The following is a 22,445-nucleotide window of genomic DNA, read 5'->3' as shown; positions in this document are numbered from 1 at the left end:
TATTACCATCATTATGATGCCATGGCTCTAGACACTATACATTTAGACAGAAACGCAGTATAACCAGGCGTTGCGTCACCTTGAAATTGACAAATTGACATTTTTGGGTAAACAGTGTTTACCCAAAAACATGACACAATCAATTCTTTTCAATATTTCCCTTCACCTTTTCATTGTGCAGCTCCGTTGCCCTGCGCGTTTGTTCGTTGAGCTGTAGATCCACTCCGGTGTCCCCAAAAGTTTTCAAAAGCACCATTGCTTGTAAGTGCCCAGCCGTACTTTGGTGTCTCGTTGCTGCCTTGGTTAGACAACTCAAGTTTGCAAAGCCAGTGTGGCTCCAAACACCAAATCGATCACTTGCAAATAATAGGCATTCCCAGCAGTACAGTTTGCAGTGCTTCTCGGAGCCTGTGAGCCATTGATAGCGCTGTTGGTCGGAGTCGGGCGACCTCTCCTTACAATGTCTAACTTTTCTTGAAAAGTTCGTCTTGAGAATGGCGTTATAATTATATCCTCGACCAAATCGATATCTTCTCCTCCTTCCGCCATTGTGGGTTGAAAAAACAGCTTAGTAGTACGCGAATTAATTTGTTTATCAAATTCAGTTTCCTAGATCTGCATAGACCTGCCCATAGGACCTGCCTCTCAATATTGGTAATCCAATCAAAAGACGTGCACGCACTACGCCTGCTAGCTGGCTCCTGTGTAACACTGGAGCCAGCCAGCAGGCGTACAATAGCCAACTCTAAAGCTGATTGGTTGACACAAAATTTTCATTTCCATTCACTATAAGCTACAAGCGCCCGCGCTGTTGATTCTGAAGGCCTGAGGGCAGATTTTAGACCCCTGGCAACACATGATGGCTGAATATGATTGGATAAAAGATCTAACATAAAGACCAGCCCTCCAAATCTCAACCTGGGGCTGGAAGCAGTGCAACCAAGAGGAAAGCTATGAAATGAAGAGTATAACTCTTACTCTGGGGAATAATTTAATACATATTTGTGGGAAAATATATTTAAAAAAAAATTATATTCTGATGATGTTTAGGCCAGCAGAGAAGGCCTTGCTGGCCCTGACGGCCCACCACTGATTAACAACAAATCAATACAGAGAGTACATGAGGGAACACAAGTATATATAGATTATATACAATGGACAATTGAGCTAGGGGGTACAATATCACATTACACAAAGACCTTAAGGGACATACATACACTTATAATTCTAACAGCTTTTTTGTTAGTAGAGTATTTAATTGTCTTAAAAAACAGTTCAATTTCTTTTTGTAGGGTAAGAAAATTAGTTTTTTTGTTTGTAAATTTACATTTGTGAATATGAAATTTGGCCAAAAGAATAATGAAATTAATTACATAAAAATGTTTCAGCTTATTCCTATCGGAGGTAAAGAATCCAAGCAGAACATCTCCACAGTAGTGTAAGACCTTCATTAAAGTGTTCAATTATAAATCTACTGATGTCTTGCCACAGTTTTCTTACATGAATACAATGCCAAAAAAGATGCAACACTGTTTCTGGGTGGTCATTACAAAAGGAGCAATTTGAGTTGATGTTTTCCTTAAACTTCTTCATATAGTGGTTGGCAGGATAATATTTATGAATAATTTTAAAGGAAACTTCCTTAATTTTGTTAACAAGTAAGTATGTGTGTGGCAACATCCAAACTTTTTTCCAACAGATATTATCAATAAATCCATTCCAATAAGGCATGACATAAGTTATAGATGCAACATCCTGCTGAAACAAGGTTCGTATCGCTCTGTTGTTGAATGGACCAAAAGAGAAACAAATCTTTCTTACTGATGAGTCAATAGGGTCAATAGAAGGTAGGCTCTGAGGGTCAGGTCTTGACGCGTTCCTGAATAATAGAGCAACACCTGAGGGAATGGCATCTAAAACAATTGCAAAATCTTTAGGTGTTAGAGGGACCTTGTAAAGCGATAAGAATTCCTTATAACTGAGTAAAAGACCCTCTGCATTTACCAGTTGGCTCACCAATAGGATATTATTTCGGAACCAATATTCTTAAAACAAAGAAGTATTTTTATACAATATATCCCGATTATTCCATATATAATATCTGTGTGGAGAAAAATTGTGTTTATAAATTAAGGACCATGACAAGAAAACCTGCCGATGAAAAGCAGAAAGTTTCACTGGAACTTTGTCAATATTATAATTGCAAAACAACATGAAGTTAAGGCCACCAAAAGTAGAGAAGACATGATGAGGAATAAAATTCCAGATAAAAGTGGGTCTTCTTAGGAATTGTTTTATCCAATTGATCTTAAAAGTATTATTTAAGGTAGTAAAGTCCAGAATATTCAGCCCACCATTCTCATAAGTGTTCATTACAACAGTTTTCCTAATGTAATGGGTACGGGTTCTCCACAGAAAGTTGAAAAGCATCTGGTCTATCTCCTTGCTTATTTTACTGTCAAGATATAAAGATAGAGCGCCATATGTTAGTCTAGAGATACCTTCAGCCTTGGTTATTAGGACTCTACCTTTTAAAGATAAGTCCCTCTGTAGCCATTGATTTAGCTTCTTCTTGGGTTTTTTAATAAGAGGGTTAAAATTTAGTACGCCTCTAGACTTCTGATCCTTTGTAATAGTTATGCCTAAATATGAAAGTTCTTCTTTTACTGGAATACCATAATATGAAGGTGTCACAATCTTTGACAGCCATGAGTTCACATGTATTAATGTTAAGCTATAGACCAGACGCTTTGGAAAAGGATTGTATCACATTGATCGATATGGGAATTTGGTTAGCGTCTTTCAGAAAAAGTGTAGTATCGTCAGCCAGCTGGCTTATAATAATTTCTTTACCAGCTATGGAAATACCTTGTACAGGACTATTATTTAAAGAATTTGCAAGAAGTTGGGTGATTAATAAAAACAGGTACGGAGAGATAGGACAACCTTGCCTAATTCCTCTCTTTAACTCAAATCTAGGTGAGGTGCCATATTTAAATTTGATAGAGCTGTTATCATTTGCATAGAGAGTCTTAATAGCCTTACAGACAAAAATCCCCAAAGCCAAGTCTCTCAAGGGAGTGGAAGAGGAACTGATGCTCTACTGTGTCAAATGCTTTATAAAAATCTAAAAATAATATGAAGCTATCCTCAGTTATTAGGTCTGAGTAGTCAAGTATGTCTAATACTAGTCTGACATTGTTAGAAATATGTCTGTTCCTCATGAAGCCAGACTGCTTCATCAATGATTGCATCCAGGACTTCTTTCATTCTTTTTGCAAGTAGTAAGGCTAATATCTTATAGTCATTATTAAGAAGACAAATTGGACACCAATTATCGATGAGCAGCACTTATTTTTTAGGCTTAGGTATCAGTGCTATTAACCCCTGACTCATTGTAGGAGGGAGAACATTGTTTTTAATACTCTCTAAAAAGACTTCAAATAGGAAGGGAGCTACTTGTTCAGAAAATAATTTGTAAAATTCTGATGTAATTCCATCAACACCTGGTGATTTATTGTTCTTCAGATGTTTGATAGACTCTATAATCTCTTCAACTTTGATGGGTTCATCACACTGTTTAGATTCTATATCACTGATAGAATGAACATTATTCAGTGAGTTCAAAAACATATCTGTGGATTCCTGACAGTACGTAGAGCTATACAGTTTTCTGTAAAAATTGCTACAGTATTTAGCGATTAATTTTTGGTCATCTGTAATAACACCATCAATGTTTAACTTATGGATAGTGTTATTTTTAGAGTGAAATTTCTCAAGTCTAAAGAAATATGATGAATTCTGTTCTCCCTCCTCAATCCATTTTTCCTAGATGTAATAAAGGCTCCTTCTGCTTTTAATCTATATATATTATCCAGTTTATGTTGTAACTCAATTAGTTCCATCTTCTCTTCCCCTGTGAGAACGGCTGGGGACCTATGAGAAAGGGAAGTTATCTTAATGATCACCTTTTCCTCCTCAGCTCTTCTGGTCTTAGCAAGATTACTACCATATTTTCTAAGGTATTTGGACACCTCAAATTTAAAGAGCTCCCAGTTCTTGCAATAAGATTGTTCTTCACAAGCCCTTTCCCAAAAGTGTGAGAGCAGATCTTTCACCTCATATTTAACTATATTATTTTTTAATAATGAGCTATTTAGCTTCCAGTAGGATGCTCTACCAAGGTTAGTATCAGGGGTAAATATTTTGATATCAATGTAAATGGCCCTATGGTCTGTGAGGGGAGTAGTACAAATATGTGTAGTAACACAATCACTATTAATACATTTGGATATAAGACAAAAATCTATTCTGGATTGTCTGGAACCTGTTTTGTTACTCCAAGTGAGTGATATGTCAGCCAGAAACCTCTCCATATATCAGTAAGATCAAACTTTTTCATAAAAAGTATTAAACCCAAATTCTGATTGGTTGGCCTACCTGGGGGCCATCTGTCAGTTGAATTATCTATAGTAATGTTAAAGTCCCCTCTTATCAATAATAACGAATTGGGAAATTTAGATAACCAATGAAGTATATGTTTCTCTATAGATTCAAGCAACTCATCATTCTCATGTTTGGTGTTGTACCCGTAGAAGTTTACAGTAATGAGCGTAATGTCATTGTAACTGATCACAAGACAAATAAAGTGACCAAAGGGGTCACATTCCGAGTGTAGAATATTACCACCAAAGGTATTTTTCATTGTAGTGACACCAGCGGAGCGTTCAGATCCACGGGAAAGCCAAATATCGTTGTCCCACTGCGACCTCCAGAAGTTGGCATCAGCCGAAATTGAGTGAGACTCTTGAAAAAAGCACAAATCTGTTCGAAATTGTTTAGCAAATAAAAATAAGGCCTTGCGCTTCACATTGTTTCGTAACCCCCTAGCATTAAGAGAAACGATAGACAAAGACAAAACAACAAAGATTATATAAAAGTATAAACTGTAGTAGGATGAGTCAAAGACGTAGGAGCAGTGAACGTAAACGATAGGGAACCAAGATCTGCACCATTTAAGTCAATTTAAAGTGAAAATAGCTTTGAGCTAGACGTTATCCGGTTTTGAAATTCAACTCAACTGAAAATTATGATCAAGACCAAACCAAGGATTCTTGTAGTAAGAGAGACTAAAAACCCTCTTTAGTGTAATCAGGAACTATTCTGAGAAATAAAATACAAAATAATAATTGAAATAAAAGGGTACCTACTATTTTAAGTGCATATGAAAACTGATCATAAAAAATTGAATAAAAAATGTTCTACATATACATGTTCCTAAGACCTTTTTCACATGGAAATAAGTATTAATAACTAAATAGAACAATAGCCATGTAAAGTCAAAGCAGACCTGTATGCCCTTTAAAACAGTATCTTAGTTACTGTATACATACAGAATAATACAGCATACAAAAATAAATACAGCTTTCAGTCTTCTTCGTAAGTTTGTAAACAAAATAGGTCATACAAGAACAAACTAATGAATTGAAGTACCTGAGTATTACGAAAAATAGTCACCTGATGCTTGTTAGGTAAACAATATAAGGAAAATGAGAATACCATGGCTGAAACCATCAATCTGTTCCTTCTGGCGAGATTTTAGGGAGGTATACTTTCCATCTCCTCACTTGCGCCCACGGATATCCTATCTCCATCCTGCTGCTACGTCAGGGTGAGTGCGTCGGCGGTAAAAAACGGGATTGACAGCCGTTGCACCAATAAGGGAAGCCTGCTTAGGCTACTTGAATCCCATTCAATGGAATTTAAAGGGGGCGGGACCATCTGACTCATCAGATGAGGAACTGAGCTGAGCCTGGTGTAAACTAGCTAGTTTGCAAGAGAAGCGCTGACATGTGTGGTAAGTAACGTTAGCTAGATATAATACATTAAATAGGTGCACATTTGCAATAGTTTACACATGCAAATTGTGAGATTAACACAGAACTGGTTTTGGGGAGATGTCAATGTTTTCAGTCAGACAGCTGAGCTTCCATCTAAAGAAAGAGAGCTTAGTTTGTTTGCCGTTAACTAGCCAGCTAGCCATTGCTAGCTACTTAGAGCCATTGCTAGCTACTTGATTGACAGTTTATCGCTCCTTTATTCCTGTCATTGATGTTACCGTATGTCACGTTATACTATATACTTGGATTCATTAGCGACCATTGGCTAACTACCCTTCTTTTCATCAGGTTACATACTAGCTTGCTACAGGACTGACAGAACGCACGCACTGCGCAAAGTTTCATTCCTTGCTAGAATATAGACCACTACTGGTACTGATGATGATAGACAGTGATTATGCCACATTGATTCGAATGAGGTAGGGGGATTTAAAATGTTTACTTTTTTAACCTGTCACTGTCTGAATATTAGAATAGTGATGGATTAGTTCTCCCCTCATCATCTCTCATCTGCTGACTCCACAACTAGTTCCTGAAGCCTCCCAGCTCTGTTTTGAATAGCCAGCCAGAACCAGTATAAATAGTGTGGATGATTCGCTTTTTAAGGGTGGTGGGAACTTAGCACTATGAAATCCATTAGTAGAAGAGACAATCAGACACTGTCGTCTCTGTCAGAAAAATTCCCCAAATAGATGCTCCTCATACTGAACTGCTGCAGGCTAATTCCTAAGGATATAATGGTGGTAATGCTGTGAGATCACTGAGATTTTTATGAGAGCCTTATTTTTCCTACTCTGTTTAACCCTCGTTCTGAACAAAGCTGAGCCTTGTTTGCCCCATTTGCCCCCCTGCTACCTTCCTCAATCTCCCCCCTGCTACCTTCCTCAATCTCCCCCCCGCTACCTTCCTCAATCTCCCCCCCGCTACCTTCCTCAATCTCCCCCCCGCTACCTTCCTCAATCTCCCCCCCGCTACCTTCCTCAATCTCCCCCCCGCTACCTTCCTCAATCTCCCCCCCGCTACCTTCCTCAATCTCCCCCCCGCTACCTTCCTCAATCTCCCCCCCGCTACCTTCCTCAATCTCCCCCCCGCTACCTTCCTCAATCTCCCCCCCGCTACCTTCCTCAATCTCCCCCCCGCTACCTTCCTCAATCTCCCCCCCGCTACCTTCCTCAATCTCCCCCCCGCTACCTTCCTCGATCTCCCCCCCGCTACCTTCCTCGATCTCCCCCCCGCTACCTTCCTCGATCTCCCCCCCGCTACCTTCCTCGATCTCCCCCCCGCTACCTTCCTCGATCTCCCCCCCGCTACCCTCCTCGATCTCCCCCCCGCTACCCTCCTCGATCTCCCCCCCGCTACCCTCCTCGATCTCCCCCCCGCTACCCTCCTCGATCTCCCCCCCGCTACCCTCCTCGACCTCCCCCCGCTACCCTCCTCGACCTCCCCCCGCTACCCTCCTCGACCTCCCCCCGCTACCCTCCTCGACCTCCCCCCGCTACCCTCCTCGACCTCCCCCCGCTACCCTCCTCGACCTCCCTCCCGCTACCCTCCTCGACCTCCCTCCCGCTACCCTCCTCGACCTCCCCCCGCTACCTTCCTCGACCTCCCCCCGCTACCTTCCTCGACCTCCCCCCGCTACCTTCCTCGACCTCCCCCCGCTACCTTCCTCGATCTCCCCCCGCTACCTTCCTCGATCTCCCCCCGCTACCTTCCTCGATCTCCCCCCGCTACCTTCCTCGATCTCCCCCCGCTACCTTCCTCGATCTCCCCCCGCTACCTTCCTCGATCTCCCCCCGCTACCTTCCTCGATCTCCCCCCGCTACCTTCCTCGACCTCCCCCCCGCTACTTTCCGCGACCTTCCCTCCGCTACCTTCCTCGACCCCCCCCCCGCTACCTTCCTCGACCTCCCCCCGCTACCTTCCTCGACCTCCCCTCCGCTACCTTCCTCGACCCCCCCCCTCCCCCCCCGCTACCTTCCTCGACCCTCCCCCCCGCTACCTTCCTCGACCTCCCCCCCGCTACCTTCCTCGACCTCCCCCCGCTACCTTCCTCGATTTCCCCATGTGCCAGTCTGCTCTCAATGGATGCTCTGTTGCACTGCTTCCTTTGCAGTGCCTCTACATAGTCACTATTTTATCACCGCCCCTTTATCACCGCCCCTCCTCTAATTGGGAATTTGTCATTGATTATTGTGTTATCCTAAGAATAGCTATTGTCTCTTGGCCTTCATCATTTAGGTTTGTTTATTTTGACTTGTTTGTTGAAACCTTATGCCATTGTTCTATTTGTGAGCTTATGTGGGTGATTGATGGTTGTCATGAAGAAAATGGGGCAGGGCACAGGAAATTGGGCACGAATAGGCTTATCAAATTGTATTGGTCACATGTGCGGAATACAACAGGTGTTGGTAGACCTTACAGAGAAATGCTTACTTACAAGCCCTTAACCAACAATGCAGTTAAGAAAAAGTCTGAAGAAAGTATTTACTAAATAAGCTGAAATTTAAAAAGTGGCAAAATAACACAATTTTAAAGAGCAACAATAAAATGCTATATACAGGGGGTACCGGTACAGAGTCGTTGTGCAGGGGCACAGGTTAGTTGAGGTAATATGTAGGTAGAGTGTAAAGTGACTATGCATAGATAATAAACCGAGAGTAGCAGCAGTGTAAAACTGGGGGGGCGGGGGTCAATGCAATAGTCCGGGTATCCATTTGGTTAGCTGTTCAGGAGTCTTATGGCTTGGGGGTAGAAGCCTTTTGGACCTAGACTTGGCGCTCCGGTACCGCTTGCCGTGTGGTAGCAGAGAGAACAGTCTATGACTAGGGTGGCTGGAGTCTTTGGCAGTTTTTAGGGCCTTCCTCTGACACCGCCTGGTATATAGATCCTGGATGGCAGGAAGCTTGGCCCCAGTGATGTACTGGGCTACCCACACTACCCTCTAGAGCCTTGCGGTTGGAGGCAGAGCAGTTGCCATACCAGGTGGTGATGGTATGTAGGCCAACCTCTGTTCAGCCAGGCATGTCTGTAAAAAATCTTCTCAGATGATTTCTGAACTGCACAAAAGCATAGCCTAGAGCACCTGATCCTTCTGTCAGCATATTGCCCCAACACTAGAACACCCTGTTCCACTGAGTCTCCCACTGTCCATTTCTCAAGGTGACTTCCCTCTCATGTAAAAACTGCAGATAACATCCAGGGCAGGCTGTGCCCTCAGGAACAGATGGGTGTGTGAACTACTGTGTAGTTGCACACAGAACCATTGTTTCCAATACCTATATGATGATAAATGGCACCAGAGCATTTTTAAATGTTTTACTTGTGTTAACGTTTGAAACTTTTCACGTGTAGAAATCCTTAGGGTAGTTCTTGCTGTGAATTGTAGTGAGCCAATAATTGAACTGCCTGCAGATTACATCAGCTAGTTTAGCTGGCCAATGGAACCTTCAGTGTTTCTGACACAATCGGCATATATGAACAGAAAGCATACATGCTTTATTTGGTCTCTATTGACCTAATCACAGACCACCAAAAGTAAACGGTAATACCCACTATTAGGATTTGTTCACTTAATCCCTTAAAAGAGTTGTAATGAAATTCCTTTGTTGTATATCATTGTTTGACTTCCTAGTTGAAATCTGTCTCCCTGTTCCTTCTGTCAGGAATCTTTGCCTATCTGAACTACCATGTGCCACGGACTCGCCGGGAGATCCTGGAGATCCTCCTCAAAGGCCTGCTTCGTCTGGAGTACCGTGGCTATGACTCTGCCGGTGAGCTGAGGGAGATGATGAGACTGCTTGTCTCAACACACTGTCTGCGTCGGTCTGTCTGCATGTTTATTAGCTTCCTTTCCTTCTCACTGTAGGCCTGTCGGCAGGCGTCAGCTATTCTGCTTATCTACAGGAGTCATGTTTTTGTTCTCTCTCCTAACATTAAAACAATGATTGTCCATTGGCCTCACTGTATGCCCTTGCCTTGAGCAGGTCTGTCAATCTAGTCACGCTTACGTTGATGCTCTGTCTGCTATCAAACTGTAGCATGTGTAAGATAACCGCAACAAAATCACACGAGGCATATTTGTGTACTCTGTAGCAATAAGACTCTTTTTACCAGGTGTTGGAATTGATGGAGGGAACGGGAAGGAATGGGAGGCCAATGCCCGGTCTATTCAGCTGATCAAGCAGTCCGGAAAAGTGAAGGCTCTTGACGATGAGCTCACAAGTAAGACTTACACCCGTTGTCAGCAGTAAGGATGTTTACTGAGTAGATAAGTGGATTGTACAGAAATAAATATAATGCCTACAATACCAATGACTCAAACCTACTTTATGTTGGGCACATGTCAGTTGATTTATGAAGCTTGCATTTCAACAGTGTTTGTGTTGGCCCCACAGAGCAGCAGGACATGGACATGGATGTGGAGTTTGATGTCCACCTTGGCATCGCCCACACTCGCTGGGCTACCCATGGTGCCCCCAGCCCTGTCAACAGCCACCCACAAAGGTCTGACAAGAGCAACGGTCAGTACATAGACATTTCTTAAACTTGTAGGACTATTAGGGCCTCTTTCCTGTATAGGCATCACATTCTGCTAGATGTAGAAGTCTCACGTTGACTGACTATATAGAGAGTAACGAACATTTATTACTAAAGTGTATATGTGTATCTTATTTTTTTAGAGTTCATTGTCATTCATAATGGAATTATCACAAACTACAAAGACCTGCAGAAATTCCTGGTGAGCAAAGCAACATATTCAATTTTTTTCCCAAGGCAGTCGGTTTCTTTCATTAGCTAAGGCTATCAGCAAGAGTTATCAGACTTCCATGACTGACTCTCTCCCATTCCACAGGAGAGCAAGGGTTATGAGTTTGAGTCTGAGACGGACACAGAGACCATTGCCAAGCTGGTAAAGTACATGTATGACAACCGTGAGAGTGAAGACCTGAGCTTTGCTACTCTGGTGGAGAGAGTGACCCAGCAGCTGGTAGGAGCCTGTTCATCTACAGAGCAGAACTGTCCAGAAACAAGGCCCTCTGACCTGTCTTGTGATTAACATGGTTTTATCTGGTCTCCTAGGAAGGAGCGTTTGTCCTGGTCTTCAAGAGTGTCCATTACCCAGGAGAGGCTGTAGGCACCCGGTACACTGCTACTGCATTTCTACATAGTTTTTGAGTTGTAAAGGAATAATATCCATTAAACATGCATCTTTTAATTGTATGTAATCATTGTAATTGTTTATGTTTGTATGTAAATAGGAGGGGAGGTCCTCTGCTTATTGGGGTGAAAAGTGACCACAAGCTGTCCACAGATCACATTCCTATCCTGTACCGATCATGTAAGTTATTAGGTAACTGCTCTCTATCAGTGAGTCAGAATGGAATATGAGCAGCCGGGAGCTGTTTTATGTCTAGTACACTACTGTATCTCCCCAGCTGGTAAGGACAAGAAGGGCTGCCCCACCCTGCCCAGGATGGAGCAGGACACCTGCCACACGCTCTTCGCTGAGGAAAAGAAGTCTGTGGAGTACTACTTTGCCTCTGATGCCAGGTCAGACTCCTCACCTTGTTATTCTCTATATTACTCATATCCCACTCATGTAACGTTAAGTGTATGTTTTGGATTAACTGTACTTTTAGAATCAGTCTAGACAATTGTTTGGTGAATGTTTTCTCCTAGGAAAGTGGGAATTAACAACATCATTAACTTGGATTCACTGTTGCTCTGTTGTCCTGGCAGCGCGGTGATTGAGCACACCAACCGTGTGATCTTCCTGGAGGATGATGACGTGGCAGCAGTGACGGCCGGACGGCTCACCATCCACCGCATCAAGCGTACAGCCGGAGACCACCCTGCCCGCGCCATCCAGACCCTGCAGATGGAGCTGCAGCAGATCATGAAGGGTGAGGGGAGGGTACAGCACTGTCATGGGTCAACCCTCTGTAAAGATGTTGATGGTGCTACTAGAACTTTGAGAACCCAAGAATGGCTGGAATTGCTGATTATCATTGTCAATACAGTCAGAATAATTTCACTATACAAGGGTCATATTTACTGGGGCTGGCATAATGCATCAGGAATTATTAATAAAAAAATAAAAAAAGATTAGTAAATAATGATTTTTCTTGTTAAACGTGACTCTGTAAACTGATAATGTTAGCTAGCTGGAGTGGGCATGTTAGCTGGTCCTGTTGTTGGACGCACTTGTTGCTGTATCACCATGTAGGCTACGTTTTCTACTGTGATTGGTCAATAATGACGGCAGTGCTTGAAAAATTGAGCACAATCCTATTTTCTCCGCCTCGGCTGAGTAGCAGCCACAGGCACACCTTTAATATCAATCCCTGCGCGCGCGCACACACACACACACACGTACACAGCCATGTGTTTATGGGGTTGCCTGGCTGACATCAAAGGTACTGTAGGGGTTCAGACACCCTGGCCCCAGCATGGAGATCACGTCAATCACCAATGTAGAGTACTGTACCTGGGTCATTAGCAGGACTTTATATTGAGCTTGCTGCTCCCCATGTCTCCAGCAGAGTGTGCTAATAGACTACCAGTCAGTTTTAGGAGACAATCCTTTGTGGTCCTATCATTAAAGCCTCTGCCCCTATCGCTCTCTCCTCAGCCTCCATTCCAGGAGCGCTGCTGAAATAAATCTAATTCATATGACCTAAATTTCTGTCTCCGCAGGGGCGGGCTGCAAAACCCTCTCGTATTTCATTGTCACAAAGGGCCGTGCGAGGAAACAACAATCTCCCTGTAGGCTCTTGCTTATTTTATTTAGTCAAGACATGCCTGATAAATGTCTGTATTAAAGAGCAAGATCATTCCAGTCATCATTTATCTCCTGTGTTATTTACCTCCCAACAGCAATAAAAGACTGAATTAGAGCACTAAACAACATGTTTTCCAGACTGGCTTCCTTTTAGTAGTAATTATGCGTCAACAGTAACCTTTACAAAATGCCTAACACTTTATAAAAATGCAAAGCCAGCAGGCTTTAAGTGATGTTGTTGAGGACTCTGCTCGAATGTTTTTTGGAACATTTTTCAGGGAACTACAGCTCCTTTATGCAGAAGGAGATCTTTGAACAGCCAGAGTCTGTGGTCAACACCATGAGAGGAAGGGTCAACTTCAATGACAACACAGGTGAGATGACCTTTCCAGTGTAATACAAGTCAAGTCACAAAACACTCAAGTTACTACACAATACATACTATGCCCCTCTCATGTCTGTCATTATACCCATCAAGGTGGTATCCTCAGGATTAATATCTATCTGAATACATACCAAGAAAAGGGACATGATTACTGTATTTTGATTGTATCCTTAGTAACCCTGGGTGGACTGAAGGATCACATTAAAGAGATCCAGAGGTGTCGACGGCTCATCCTCATCGCCTGTGGCACCAGCTACCATGCTGGGGTGGCGGTGAGTAACTGATGACCTTTTCTATAAGGCAGGAATGATATCACCAGCATTAAATGGAGTCAACTAGAGCCTAAGGCTCCAAGATAGGAAAAACAAGGACACAAGTAAGTTCTTACTCTGGTTTGTACATGGAAACATGTTTTTCAGTGTGCATGTCATGTGTGATCCAGTGCTGATCTTTCCCCACAGACTCGCCAGGTACTGGAGGAGTTGACTGAGCTGCCTGTTATGGTGGAGCTGGCCAGCGACTTCCTGGATAGAAACACACCAGTGTTCCGTGACGACGTCTGCTTCTTCATCAGCCAATCAGGTGGGAGGATCGCTGTCTCCTCAAGGACCTGAACATTGCCTCTTTGTCTGTACTCATTTCCCCACACAATACAGCTTCAGCAACGGCTCGTACAAGTACATGCTCAGCCCAATGATAATGCACGCAAAGCAATTTCTTTCACTCTTCATGTATTGATGCTGAAAGTAAAGACCTGATGATATCAGTAATTGCGGTCTATAGAATCTGATATTGTATTCAGTATATACACGTAGTCCAACCTGTTCCAGTATCTATCCTGAGTGCTGATTTGCATTGCTACCTTTTGTGTGCAGGCGAGACAGCAGACAGCCTGATGGCCCTGCGCTACTGTAAGGAGAGAGGAGCCCTGACGGTGGGCGTCACCAACACAGTGGGCAGCTCCATCTCCAGAGAGACAGACTGTGGGGTGCACATCAACGCTGGGCCAGAGATAGGAGTGGCCAGCACCAAGGTGAGGGGACCGGCTCACTGCTGCTCTGTGTAGCACTTCTCCTGACTGATTCCTTTCCCATACTGACTCACGTAGTGTACTGTCCTGTAGACACTCAGCTGTTGGAACAGGAGACCTTCCATACTCTGCTATCTCAACTTCTTTTACTTCTGTGGTGGGGGGAAAAAATTCCCTTCAGGATAGCCTATTAGGGCGGGGGAATTCCTCATATCCCTCTCCAGAGTGTTTCAGTTGGTCAGACTGCAGTAGGGTTGTTGGAGATGAATGGAATGGTCTCCATCCTAATTAGGCGGAGCGGCGTTACGAAGTCCAGAGGCAGTTTCGCTTTGGCTTGGTCTATATAATCACCTGTGTATACTTATTATTGCAAGGGCATGAGGTTTACGCCAATATGCTGCGCTGGTGGTATCTGTATAGTTAAGGCAAACCCTGAAGCACTTGGGTGCTAATGTCAATGTTCTATACATGTGGTTAACCCCTCTCTCCCTTGAAATTAGAGAACTTCATCTGAAATTAGTGTCTGGATCTTAGCAGCTGAGGGCGGGTAGTAGAAAAAGAGTCCGGTCCCTCCCTGCTCTGGCTCTCGGGCTTGGCTCAGGGACCCTCCGGCAGCTCCAAGGCCCCACCCAGCATAGCGCAGAAAGCCTGGCGAGCACGCCTCAAAGACGCTGTCCTTTACTGCTTGTCTGGTCCAGGCCCACGCACAGCACATCAGAGGACATTATGTATATAACCACTGCTCAATACACGCTCCTGCTGACTCCGTTTTGTATAGTTTCATAATATTTTTCAGATTAACCTTCTGGGGGACATTAAACTGGATGACTCTGGTGTCTGTCTTGTTCTCAGAATTGGGGCTCTCCACAACTATGTCTGCTAAACAAGGTCAGGGAGAATGAAGGGGATAGCTGGAGTTGAGACGGCACCCCTTCTTGAATACGCTTCTCCCCCTTAGCCAAACAATAGATATTGAGGGAGGGAATGTAAGCAAATGAGTCATCTGTGGTCTTTGTCTGAATAGAGCCTGGAGCATGCTTGTACGCTTACATAAAAAAAAATGTAACTGCTCATCATGCCGTATTGCCTGAGGAGGATGTGTGGCACATTTGAGGCTTCTCGGGGACATGGTTGCATCAGTGTGTTTTGACAGGCTAGCGTGAGCCTGTCCTCTTCACATTCTGGATGAAGTGATGGGGGTTTTAACTGGATTAAATGCACTGCCACAAATCTGAGTGGATGGCTAGGACTGTCAGTTGTGAGGGACTGTGATTCCAGTGCTGTCAAGGAAAATAGCTGTGTGAAGGTTTTACAACCATGCCTTTGGCTTTAGATCAATCAAATTTATTTATACAGCCCTTCTTTCAGCTGATGTCACAAAGTGCTGTACAGAAACTAGAGGTCGACCGATTATGATTTTTCAATACCGATTATTGGAGGACCAAAAAAGCCGATACCGATTTAATCGGCCGATTTAAAAATTAAATTAAATTTTTTTTAAAAAACACAAAAAAATGTATTTTTATTTGTAATAATGAAAATTACAACAATACTGAATGAACACTTATTTTAACTTAATATAATACATCAATAAAATCAATTTAGCCTCTAATAAATAATGAAACATGTTCAATTTGGTTTAAATAATGCAAAAACAAAGTGTTGGAGAAGAAAGTAAAAGTGCAATATGTGCCATGTAAAAAAGCTAACGTTTAAGTTCCTTGCTCAGAACATATGAAAGCTGGTGGTTCCTTTTAACATGAGTCTTCAATATTCCAAGGTAAGAGGTTTTAGGTTGTAGTTATTATAGGACTATTTCTCTCTATACCATTTGTATTCCATATACCTTTGACTATTGGATGTACTTATAGGCACTTTAGTATTGCCAGTGTAACAGTATAGCTTCCGTCCCTCTCCTCGCTCCTACCTGGGCTCGAACGAGGAACACATTGACAACAGCCACCCTCGAAGCAGCGCTACCCATGCAGAGCAAGGGGAACAACTACTCCAAGTCTCAGAGCGAGTGACGTTTGAAACGCTATTAGCGTGCACCCCGCAAACTAGCTAGCCATTTCACATCGGTTACACCAGCCTAATCTCGGGAGTTGATAGGCTTGAAGTCATAAACAGCGCAGTGCTTGAAGCACAGTGAAGAGCTGCTGGGAAAACGCACGAAAGTGCTATTTGAATGAATGCTTACGAGCGTGCTGCTGCCTACCATCACTCAGTCGTACTGCTCTATCAAATCATAAACTTAATTATAACATAATAACACACAGAAATACGAGCCTTTGGTCATTAATATGGTCGAATCCGGAAACTATAATTTTGAAAACAAAACGTTTATTATTATCGCATATATCCTGACTCTGCGTGCAATGAACGCAAGAGAAGTGACACAATTTCACCTGGTTAATATTGCCTGCTAACCTGGATTTCTTTTAGCTAAATATGCAGGTTTAAAAATGAATACTTCTGTGTATTGATTTTAAGAAAGGCATTGATGTTTATGGTTAGGTACACGTTGGAGCAACGACAGTCCTTTTTCCGCGAATGCGCACCGCATCGATTATATGCAACGCAGGACACGCTAGATAAACTAGTAATATCATCAACCATGTGTAGTTAACTAGTGATTATGATTGTTTTTTATAAGATAAGTTTAATGCTAGCTAGCAACTTACCTTGGCTTCTTACTGCATTCGCGTAACAGGTAGTCTCCTCGTGGAGTGCAATGAGAGGCAGGTGGTTAGAGCGTTGGACTAGTTAACTGTAAGGTTGCAAGATTGAATCCTCGAGCTGACATGGTAAAAATCTGTCGTTCTGCCCCTGAACAAGGCAGTTAACCCACCGTTCCTAGGCCGTCATTGAAAATAAGAACGTGTTCTTAACTGACTTGCCTAGTTAAATAAAGGTGTAAAAAATAAATATATAAAAATAAAAAATCGGCCAAATCGGTGTCCAAAAATACTGATTTACGATTTGTTATGTACTTGAAATCGGCCCTAATTAATCGGCCATTCCGATTAATCGGTCGACCTCTAATAATAACACACAGAAATACGAGCCTTAGGTCATTAATATGGTAAGATCCAGAAACTATCATTTCGAAAAACGAAACGTTTATTCTTTCAGTGACATACGGAACCGTTCTGTATTTTATCTAACCGGTGGCATCCATAAGTCTAAATATTCCTGTTACATTGCACAACCTTCAATTTTATGTCATAATTACGTAAAATTCTGGCAAATTAGTTCGCAACGAGCCAGGCGGCCCAAACTGTTGCATATACCCACCCTGACTCTGCGTGCAATGAGCGCAAAAGAAGTGACACAATTTCCCTAGTTTAATATTGCCTGCTAACCTGGATTTCTTTTTACTAAATATGCAGGTAAAAAAATATATACTTGTGTATTGATTTTAAGAATGGCATTGATGTTTATAGTTAGGTACATTCGTGCAATGATTGTGCTTTTTTCGCAAATGCGCTTTTGTTAAATCATCCCCCGTTTGGCGAAGTTGGCTGTCTTTGCTAGGAAGAAATAGTCTTCATGCAGTTCTCAACGAGCCAGGCGGCCCAAACTGCTGCATATATCCTGACTCTGTTGCACAGAACGCAAGAGAAGTGACACAATTTCCCTAGTTAAAAGAAATTCACGTTAGCAGGCAATATTAACTAAATATGCAGGCATCTAGGAGACACCTGGGACCTCAGTACAGAACACAGTCTGCTTCTTGCTGGAGCATTAAGCATGCATTATGTCTGGCTGTGTCTGTTGTTTTGCAGGCCTACACCAGTCAGTTTGTGGCTCTGATCATGTTTGCGCTGTTGATGTGCGACGACAGGATCTCCATGCAGCCACGGCGACGTGAGATCATCCAGGGCCTGAGAGTTCTGCCAGGTAGACCAGACCCTACACACATCTACCAAGACATTGCAGTGTGCTGTTAATGACCATAAACCTTTGTGTAGGTGATGCTCAAAGGGATGTACAGATTATTCGACACACTGACCTACTGTAGTATAGACCGCAGTAAGTAATGGTCACAGTCAGCGCAGCCAGAGCGAGGGATGGCAAAGCGGAGGCCTGTAGTGGGCCTCCTCGGTCTGTCATCTTGCTCCAACTGGGCTGTTTTTGTTTGAACAATATGCATTGTCAGAGAGCTAATGCAATGACTGTGCTGTGGCGGTATCCTCAGAGAGGGAACGAGAGTGTACAGTGGGGAGGGAGGAGGCTTCAGCAGCTGGGTCAGTCCTGGCTCTTAGTCCTGGCTCTTAGTCCTGGCTCTTAGTCCTGGCTCTTAGTCCTGGCTCTTTGCCCTGGCACACTCCTCTGGACCCAAAGCCTTATGTTAAATGGTCTCCCTGACCCAAGCCCCCATTGACCCCAGTCTCCAGGACCTGTTAACATTGGCCTGCTGGACTGTCATAGGATGGGTGTTACTGTATTGTCTTTCATCCAGGAGTTTGGTTTGATGAAATTGATTTTCTGACATGTTCTCCCAAATGTACTGCAAATTGAAGAGGAATATTTTGTAGGGGTTTCTCATTTCATAACCTTGGACTAAGATTAGTCTTTTTTTCTTTTTTTCTCTTTGTACCTGTCTCGCTATCTCTGTGTGTTTACCTGCTGCTCCTCCTTCCTCCCTCTCTTTGTGTGTCAGATCTGATAAAGGAGGTGCTTAGTCTGGATGATGAGATCCAGAGGCTGGCAGCAGAGCTATACCAGCAGAAGAGTGTTCTCATCATGGGCCGAGGCTACCACTACGCCACCTGCCTGGAGGGAGCACTGGTCAGCATGCCCACCTTGATCTCCGCCTCCTGAAACTTAACGTTGTCTCCTCAGAACTGTATTCTACAGGAATCTCCACTCTTAAATGAGGTTATGATCCGTGTGTTAAGATACTTCAGGAGAAGATTGGCCCAGAGTTGTTTCACTTTCCAATAGCCCACAATAACTGTTCTGCCTCAGCCTCACGCAAGCCCTAATGGAGCCTAGCCTGCTGGAATTGTGTTTTTAAGCACAGCAACTAATTAGACTGATTTAGAAATGTCTCTCTGCATAATTGCAACCACACTCCACACTATTTAGGGATTCTTCAAGTTCTGTTGATTGCCAATCCTCCAGTATCTGAGGCACACAGTGTTGAGTCAGTGTGCTGTGCTCCTGGATCTGATCTAGTGTTCCCTGGCCAGTTTACTGTTCCCTTTTAGAATTTAAGAAGATAAGATATACATACTCAACTTATGTCGTGTTTGCATGGTGTTTTTCTGAGGTTGTGTCCCTGAATGTGTATGGGAATGTGGTTTCCTATCTGAATGAGGTGTTGGGTGTGTCGCTCTCCAGAAAATCAAGGAGATCACGTACATGCACTCAGAGGGCATCCTGGCCGGGGAGCTGAAGCACGGCCCTCTGGCCCTAGTCGACAAACTCATGCCCGTCATCATGATCATCATGAGAGACCACACTTACACCAAGTGTCAGAATGCACTGCAGCAGGTGGTGGCCCGCGCGGTAAGAACTGACGCACCATATCTCAAACACCATTTAGCTTTCCACCCCATCAACTGTTGAAAGGTTGGAACCACAGTAAACCATTGCCAATGACGTTATCTGGTTGTTAAACTCACTTTCAATAAACATTTTGTTTTCTGGTAGTGATATGCCCGCTAGCTGTTGTAGTGACCACCTACCTTCCAGGTTAAAAAGAAATATAACAACTTAAAGACATGGATATTAAGTGCTTCATGCACACATACTTTACACATTAGATTTGTTTTCACAATGCAGTAATATCAAATGGTCCTCACATTCACCACAAAGTGCAAGGGAGAGGTTATTTTCTACATGACATCACCACTCTCACTAATCTACCACAGATGTGGACCTAAGCTTTGGGTTTGAGACATGAGTCAACAAAGCTATTATTCAAGGAAGGACCAAAGTTTCACATTTCAACACTGAACTCCAGGTTAAAGGTTATGACAATGTTGTGCTGGAAGCATAATGCCTTTTGTTTGGTTTACAGGGCCGACCCATCGTGATCTGTGACAAAGATGACTACGAGACTGCCAAGAGCTCGAGCCGCACCATCAAAGTGCCGCACTGTGTGGACTGTCTGCAGGGCATCCTGAGTGTCATCCCCCTGCAGCTGCTCTCCTTCCACCTGGCTGTGCTCAGGGGCTTTGACGTGAGTACTGCACTGTCACTGAGTTGGGTTCTTACTGTAGGCATTCATAATGGGGAGCTAATTTCTTAGGGTTGTTTCTTGGTAAATGTAGAAACGTCTGACTCTTCTCGCCCAATACAGGTGGATTGCCCAAGGAACCTGGCCAAGTCTGTGACTGTAGAGTGAAACGTGTCCTTTGATGATCCAAAAACCCATTTCAGAAACTTTCCTGTTTTGTGTGTGTCATGGCTCTTTTTAATGCAATTGTTACTCTGGTACGCTAAACATGTACTGTATCTGTCTCTTCTTTCAAAACACACATCTGAAGACATTGTTATATCATAGATGTGATTTTTGGGGGGGGTCAGTGGTGGGAAGGGTTGGCAGTAATGTTGGCGTTTGGGTGCTGCCATGGGTTACTGGACTGTAGGCAATTAATGATCCAACTGAAGAAAAGACTGAGCTGTATCCATTTTGGATGATACACAACAGTGCTCATAACTTAAATGTTGGATACTTGCTGCTGGTTTTACATTTAATTCAGCTGTTTGTTGTCAAGAGTCTGCCCATGTAGATCTTACTGAAGTTACTGGTTCTTTTGGTGTTATTGGTGCAATAATTTGGTCTGTTGGGATCCGTTTTCTTTGGCAGCTAGAGAAACATCTGTCGTTTGAAATGTTTATCTGTTACGCTTGTGTGTTGAGTAAATTATTAAAGGGGCAGTGCAGTTAAGTCACTTTTTTATTACACTGAGGTAGAAATGACACAAATTGTGAAAATGATAACATCCTTTTTGGGAAATAATGCCTGGAATTTCAGCTTGTACAGGTGCCCTGGAACTTTTTGCCCACATGTCACAATGTGATCTGATTGATAATAGAGCAATGTCTGTTGAGCTGGGTAAGGGGTGGGCTCTAGACCAGCCAATCAGATATATAAATATCTTCAAATGTGTTTCCTAATGTCCACACGGTCAGACTGAGCATTTCAAGGGCCAGTGCAGGCTCAGGGATGTAAATGATGAATGTGATTTTCATTAAATAATTGATTTATTAGACAGTGATTTATTTAAAGCATGGGTGCTTTAAATATTTCTGAGCTATAGTCCTGACTGTACATCTGAAGTGCTTCCAAGAAGAAAGTTTCCATTAAATGCTTTAGTCTACTGACCTGTTCCAGAGACTATTGAGAACTCTCCATTGTTATACTCAAAATACCATGATGACAAATCAATAGAATTTGTCTCCTACACAAGTTTTGAAGGTGTTAAGGGCAATATGAAACTTGCTACAGACTTGCTTGTCTTCACTATTGTGCACCTATTTGTTTTGAATCATTGGCTAAGTTACAAAAGAAACTTGACAATGATTCACTCATTGTGGTTTGGCAGACGTATAGGAGCGTTAAACTCTTGCCTAAACCAAGTTGGTAGTCTGGATATTTGACTGTCCTGGCATAATCATGCATCAGTAAAATTCTAAGTGCAATTTAATCATTTACCCAATCAATTTCCTCAAGATGCACAATGAGTACTAGTGGACCAATGATCAACATTCGTTACTCTGTAGGCATGTTACTAGCATTGTGACTTGTTGACAGTTTATCAATATTCAACTCTTCTGTTCTTGTTAGCAATAAATAAATAGGCCTTGTTGCCTGGGCTCAGTTTGGGTCTCTGTTTTACAATAACTCAACTCCTTTTCCAAGAGATGTTTTGTCGACCCATGCCCTGCCACCATACCAATTTGATTGCAATATTGGGACCATGGTTTTCATACAGCAACTTAGTACACAGACCTCTTGAACATATGGGTTATGCAATCAAAAAAAAACATGCTATGTTAATTTTGCTTTGAGTAACCAAAGGTGTGGTTTTAGAGACGCTGTTGATAGGGGTTTGTAAGTGCTCTGCCTACAAGACACCTACAGAGCAATGCAGTAAGCGTGTTTGACTATGTAGCTGCTGTTTTATAACTTAACATGTCAGCTGGTGACGCTCCCAAATGTGTCTTTTTATAAGCCAAGGAGTAAAGCAGTATGCTGGTTTGAATGCTAAAGGGTCACTGACAAAACTCGAGACAGGTTCTTTGCTTATTTGTATTTCACCTTTCAGTTTAAGATCTTGCAATCAAGCCTTATTTTCCTGAAAAAGGGATTTCCCCCAAGTAAAGGTTTAC

The 22,445-nt window shown here is 42.9% G+C and overlaps 1 protein-coding gene across 3 annotated transcripts; it reads left to right on the top strand.

The window, feature by feature from the left end:
• The first annotated feature begins 5,738 nt into the window (after positions 1 to 5,738).
• Positions 5,739 to 21,934, top strand: LOC120018933 (glutamine--fructose-6-phosphate aminotransferase [isomerizing] 1-like). 3 transcript variants are annotated; one of them, XM_038962242.1, is made up of 19 exons: positions 5,739 to 5,857; positions 9,563 to 9,670; positions 10,014 to 10,121; positions 10,295 to 10,420; positions 10,580 to 10,638; positions 10,753 to 10,809; positions 10,980 to 11,041; positions 11,159 to 11,238; positions 11,336 to 11,450; positions 11,640 to 11,803; positions 12,960 to 13,055; positions 13,241 to 13,338; positions 13,528 to 13,648; positions 13,942 to 14,099; positions 17,885 to 17,999; positions 18,763 to 18,890; positions 19,446 to 19,613; positions 20,128 to 20,289; positions 20,410 to 21,934. In XM_038962242.1, the coding sequence occupies exons 1-19, from the start codon at positions 5,851 to 5,853 to the stop codon at positions 20,452 to 20,454; spliced, it is 1,977 nt and encodes a 658-aa protein (XP_038818170.1). In that variant the 5' UTR covers positions 5,739 to 5,850; the 3' UTR covers positions 20,455 to 21,934. The 3 variants fall into 3 exon arrangements, 2 of the variants coding, with proteins under 2 accessions (XP_038818170.1, XP_038818106.1); XM_038962178.1 differs by having other exon boundaries at positions 10,753 to 10,887; XR_005472293.1 differs by lacking the exons at positions 20,128 to 20,289; positions 20,410 to 21,934 and having other exon boundaries at positions 10,753 to 10,887; positions 18,763 to 18,980; positions 19,446 to 19,558.
• Positions 21,935 to 22,445: the final 511 nt, after the last annotated feature.

This window comes from Salvelinus namaycush, chromosome 1 (genome assembly GCF_016432855.1).
Source record: "Salvelinus namaycush isolate Seneca chromosome 1, SaNama_1.0, whole genome shotgun sequence".
NCBI lineage: Eukaryota > Metazoa > Chordata > Actinopteri > Salmoniformes > Salmonidae > Salvelinus > Salvelinus namaycush.
The sequence above is the reverse complement of the archived record's forward strand: the minus strand, read 5'-3'. Positions and strand labels throughout refer to the sequence as shown.

Bases quoted from the DNA above. Each gene is read 5' to 3' on its own strand.
- LOC120018933 (XM_038962178.1), top strand. The intron at 11,451-11,639 runs GTCAGACTCCTC...TTGTCCTGGCAG, and splicing joins TACTTTGCCTCTGATGCCAG to CGCGGTGATTGAGCACACCA. The intron at 19,614-20,127 runs GTAAGAACTGAC...TTTGGTTTACAG, and splicing joins AGCAGGTGGTGGCCCGCGCG to GGCCGACCCATCGTGATCTG.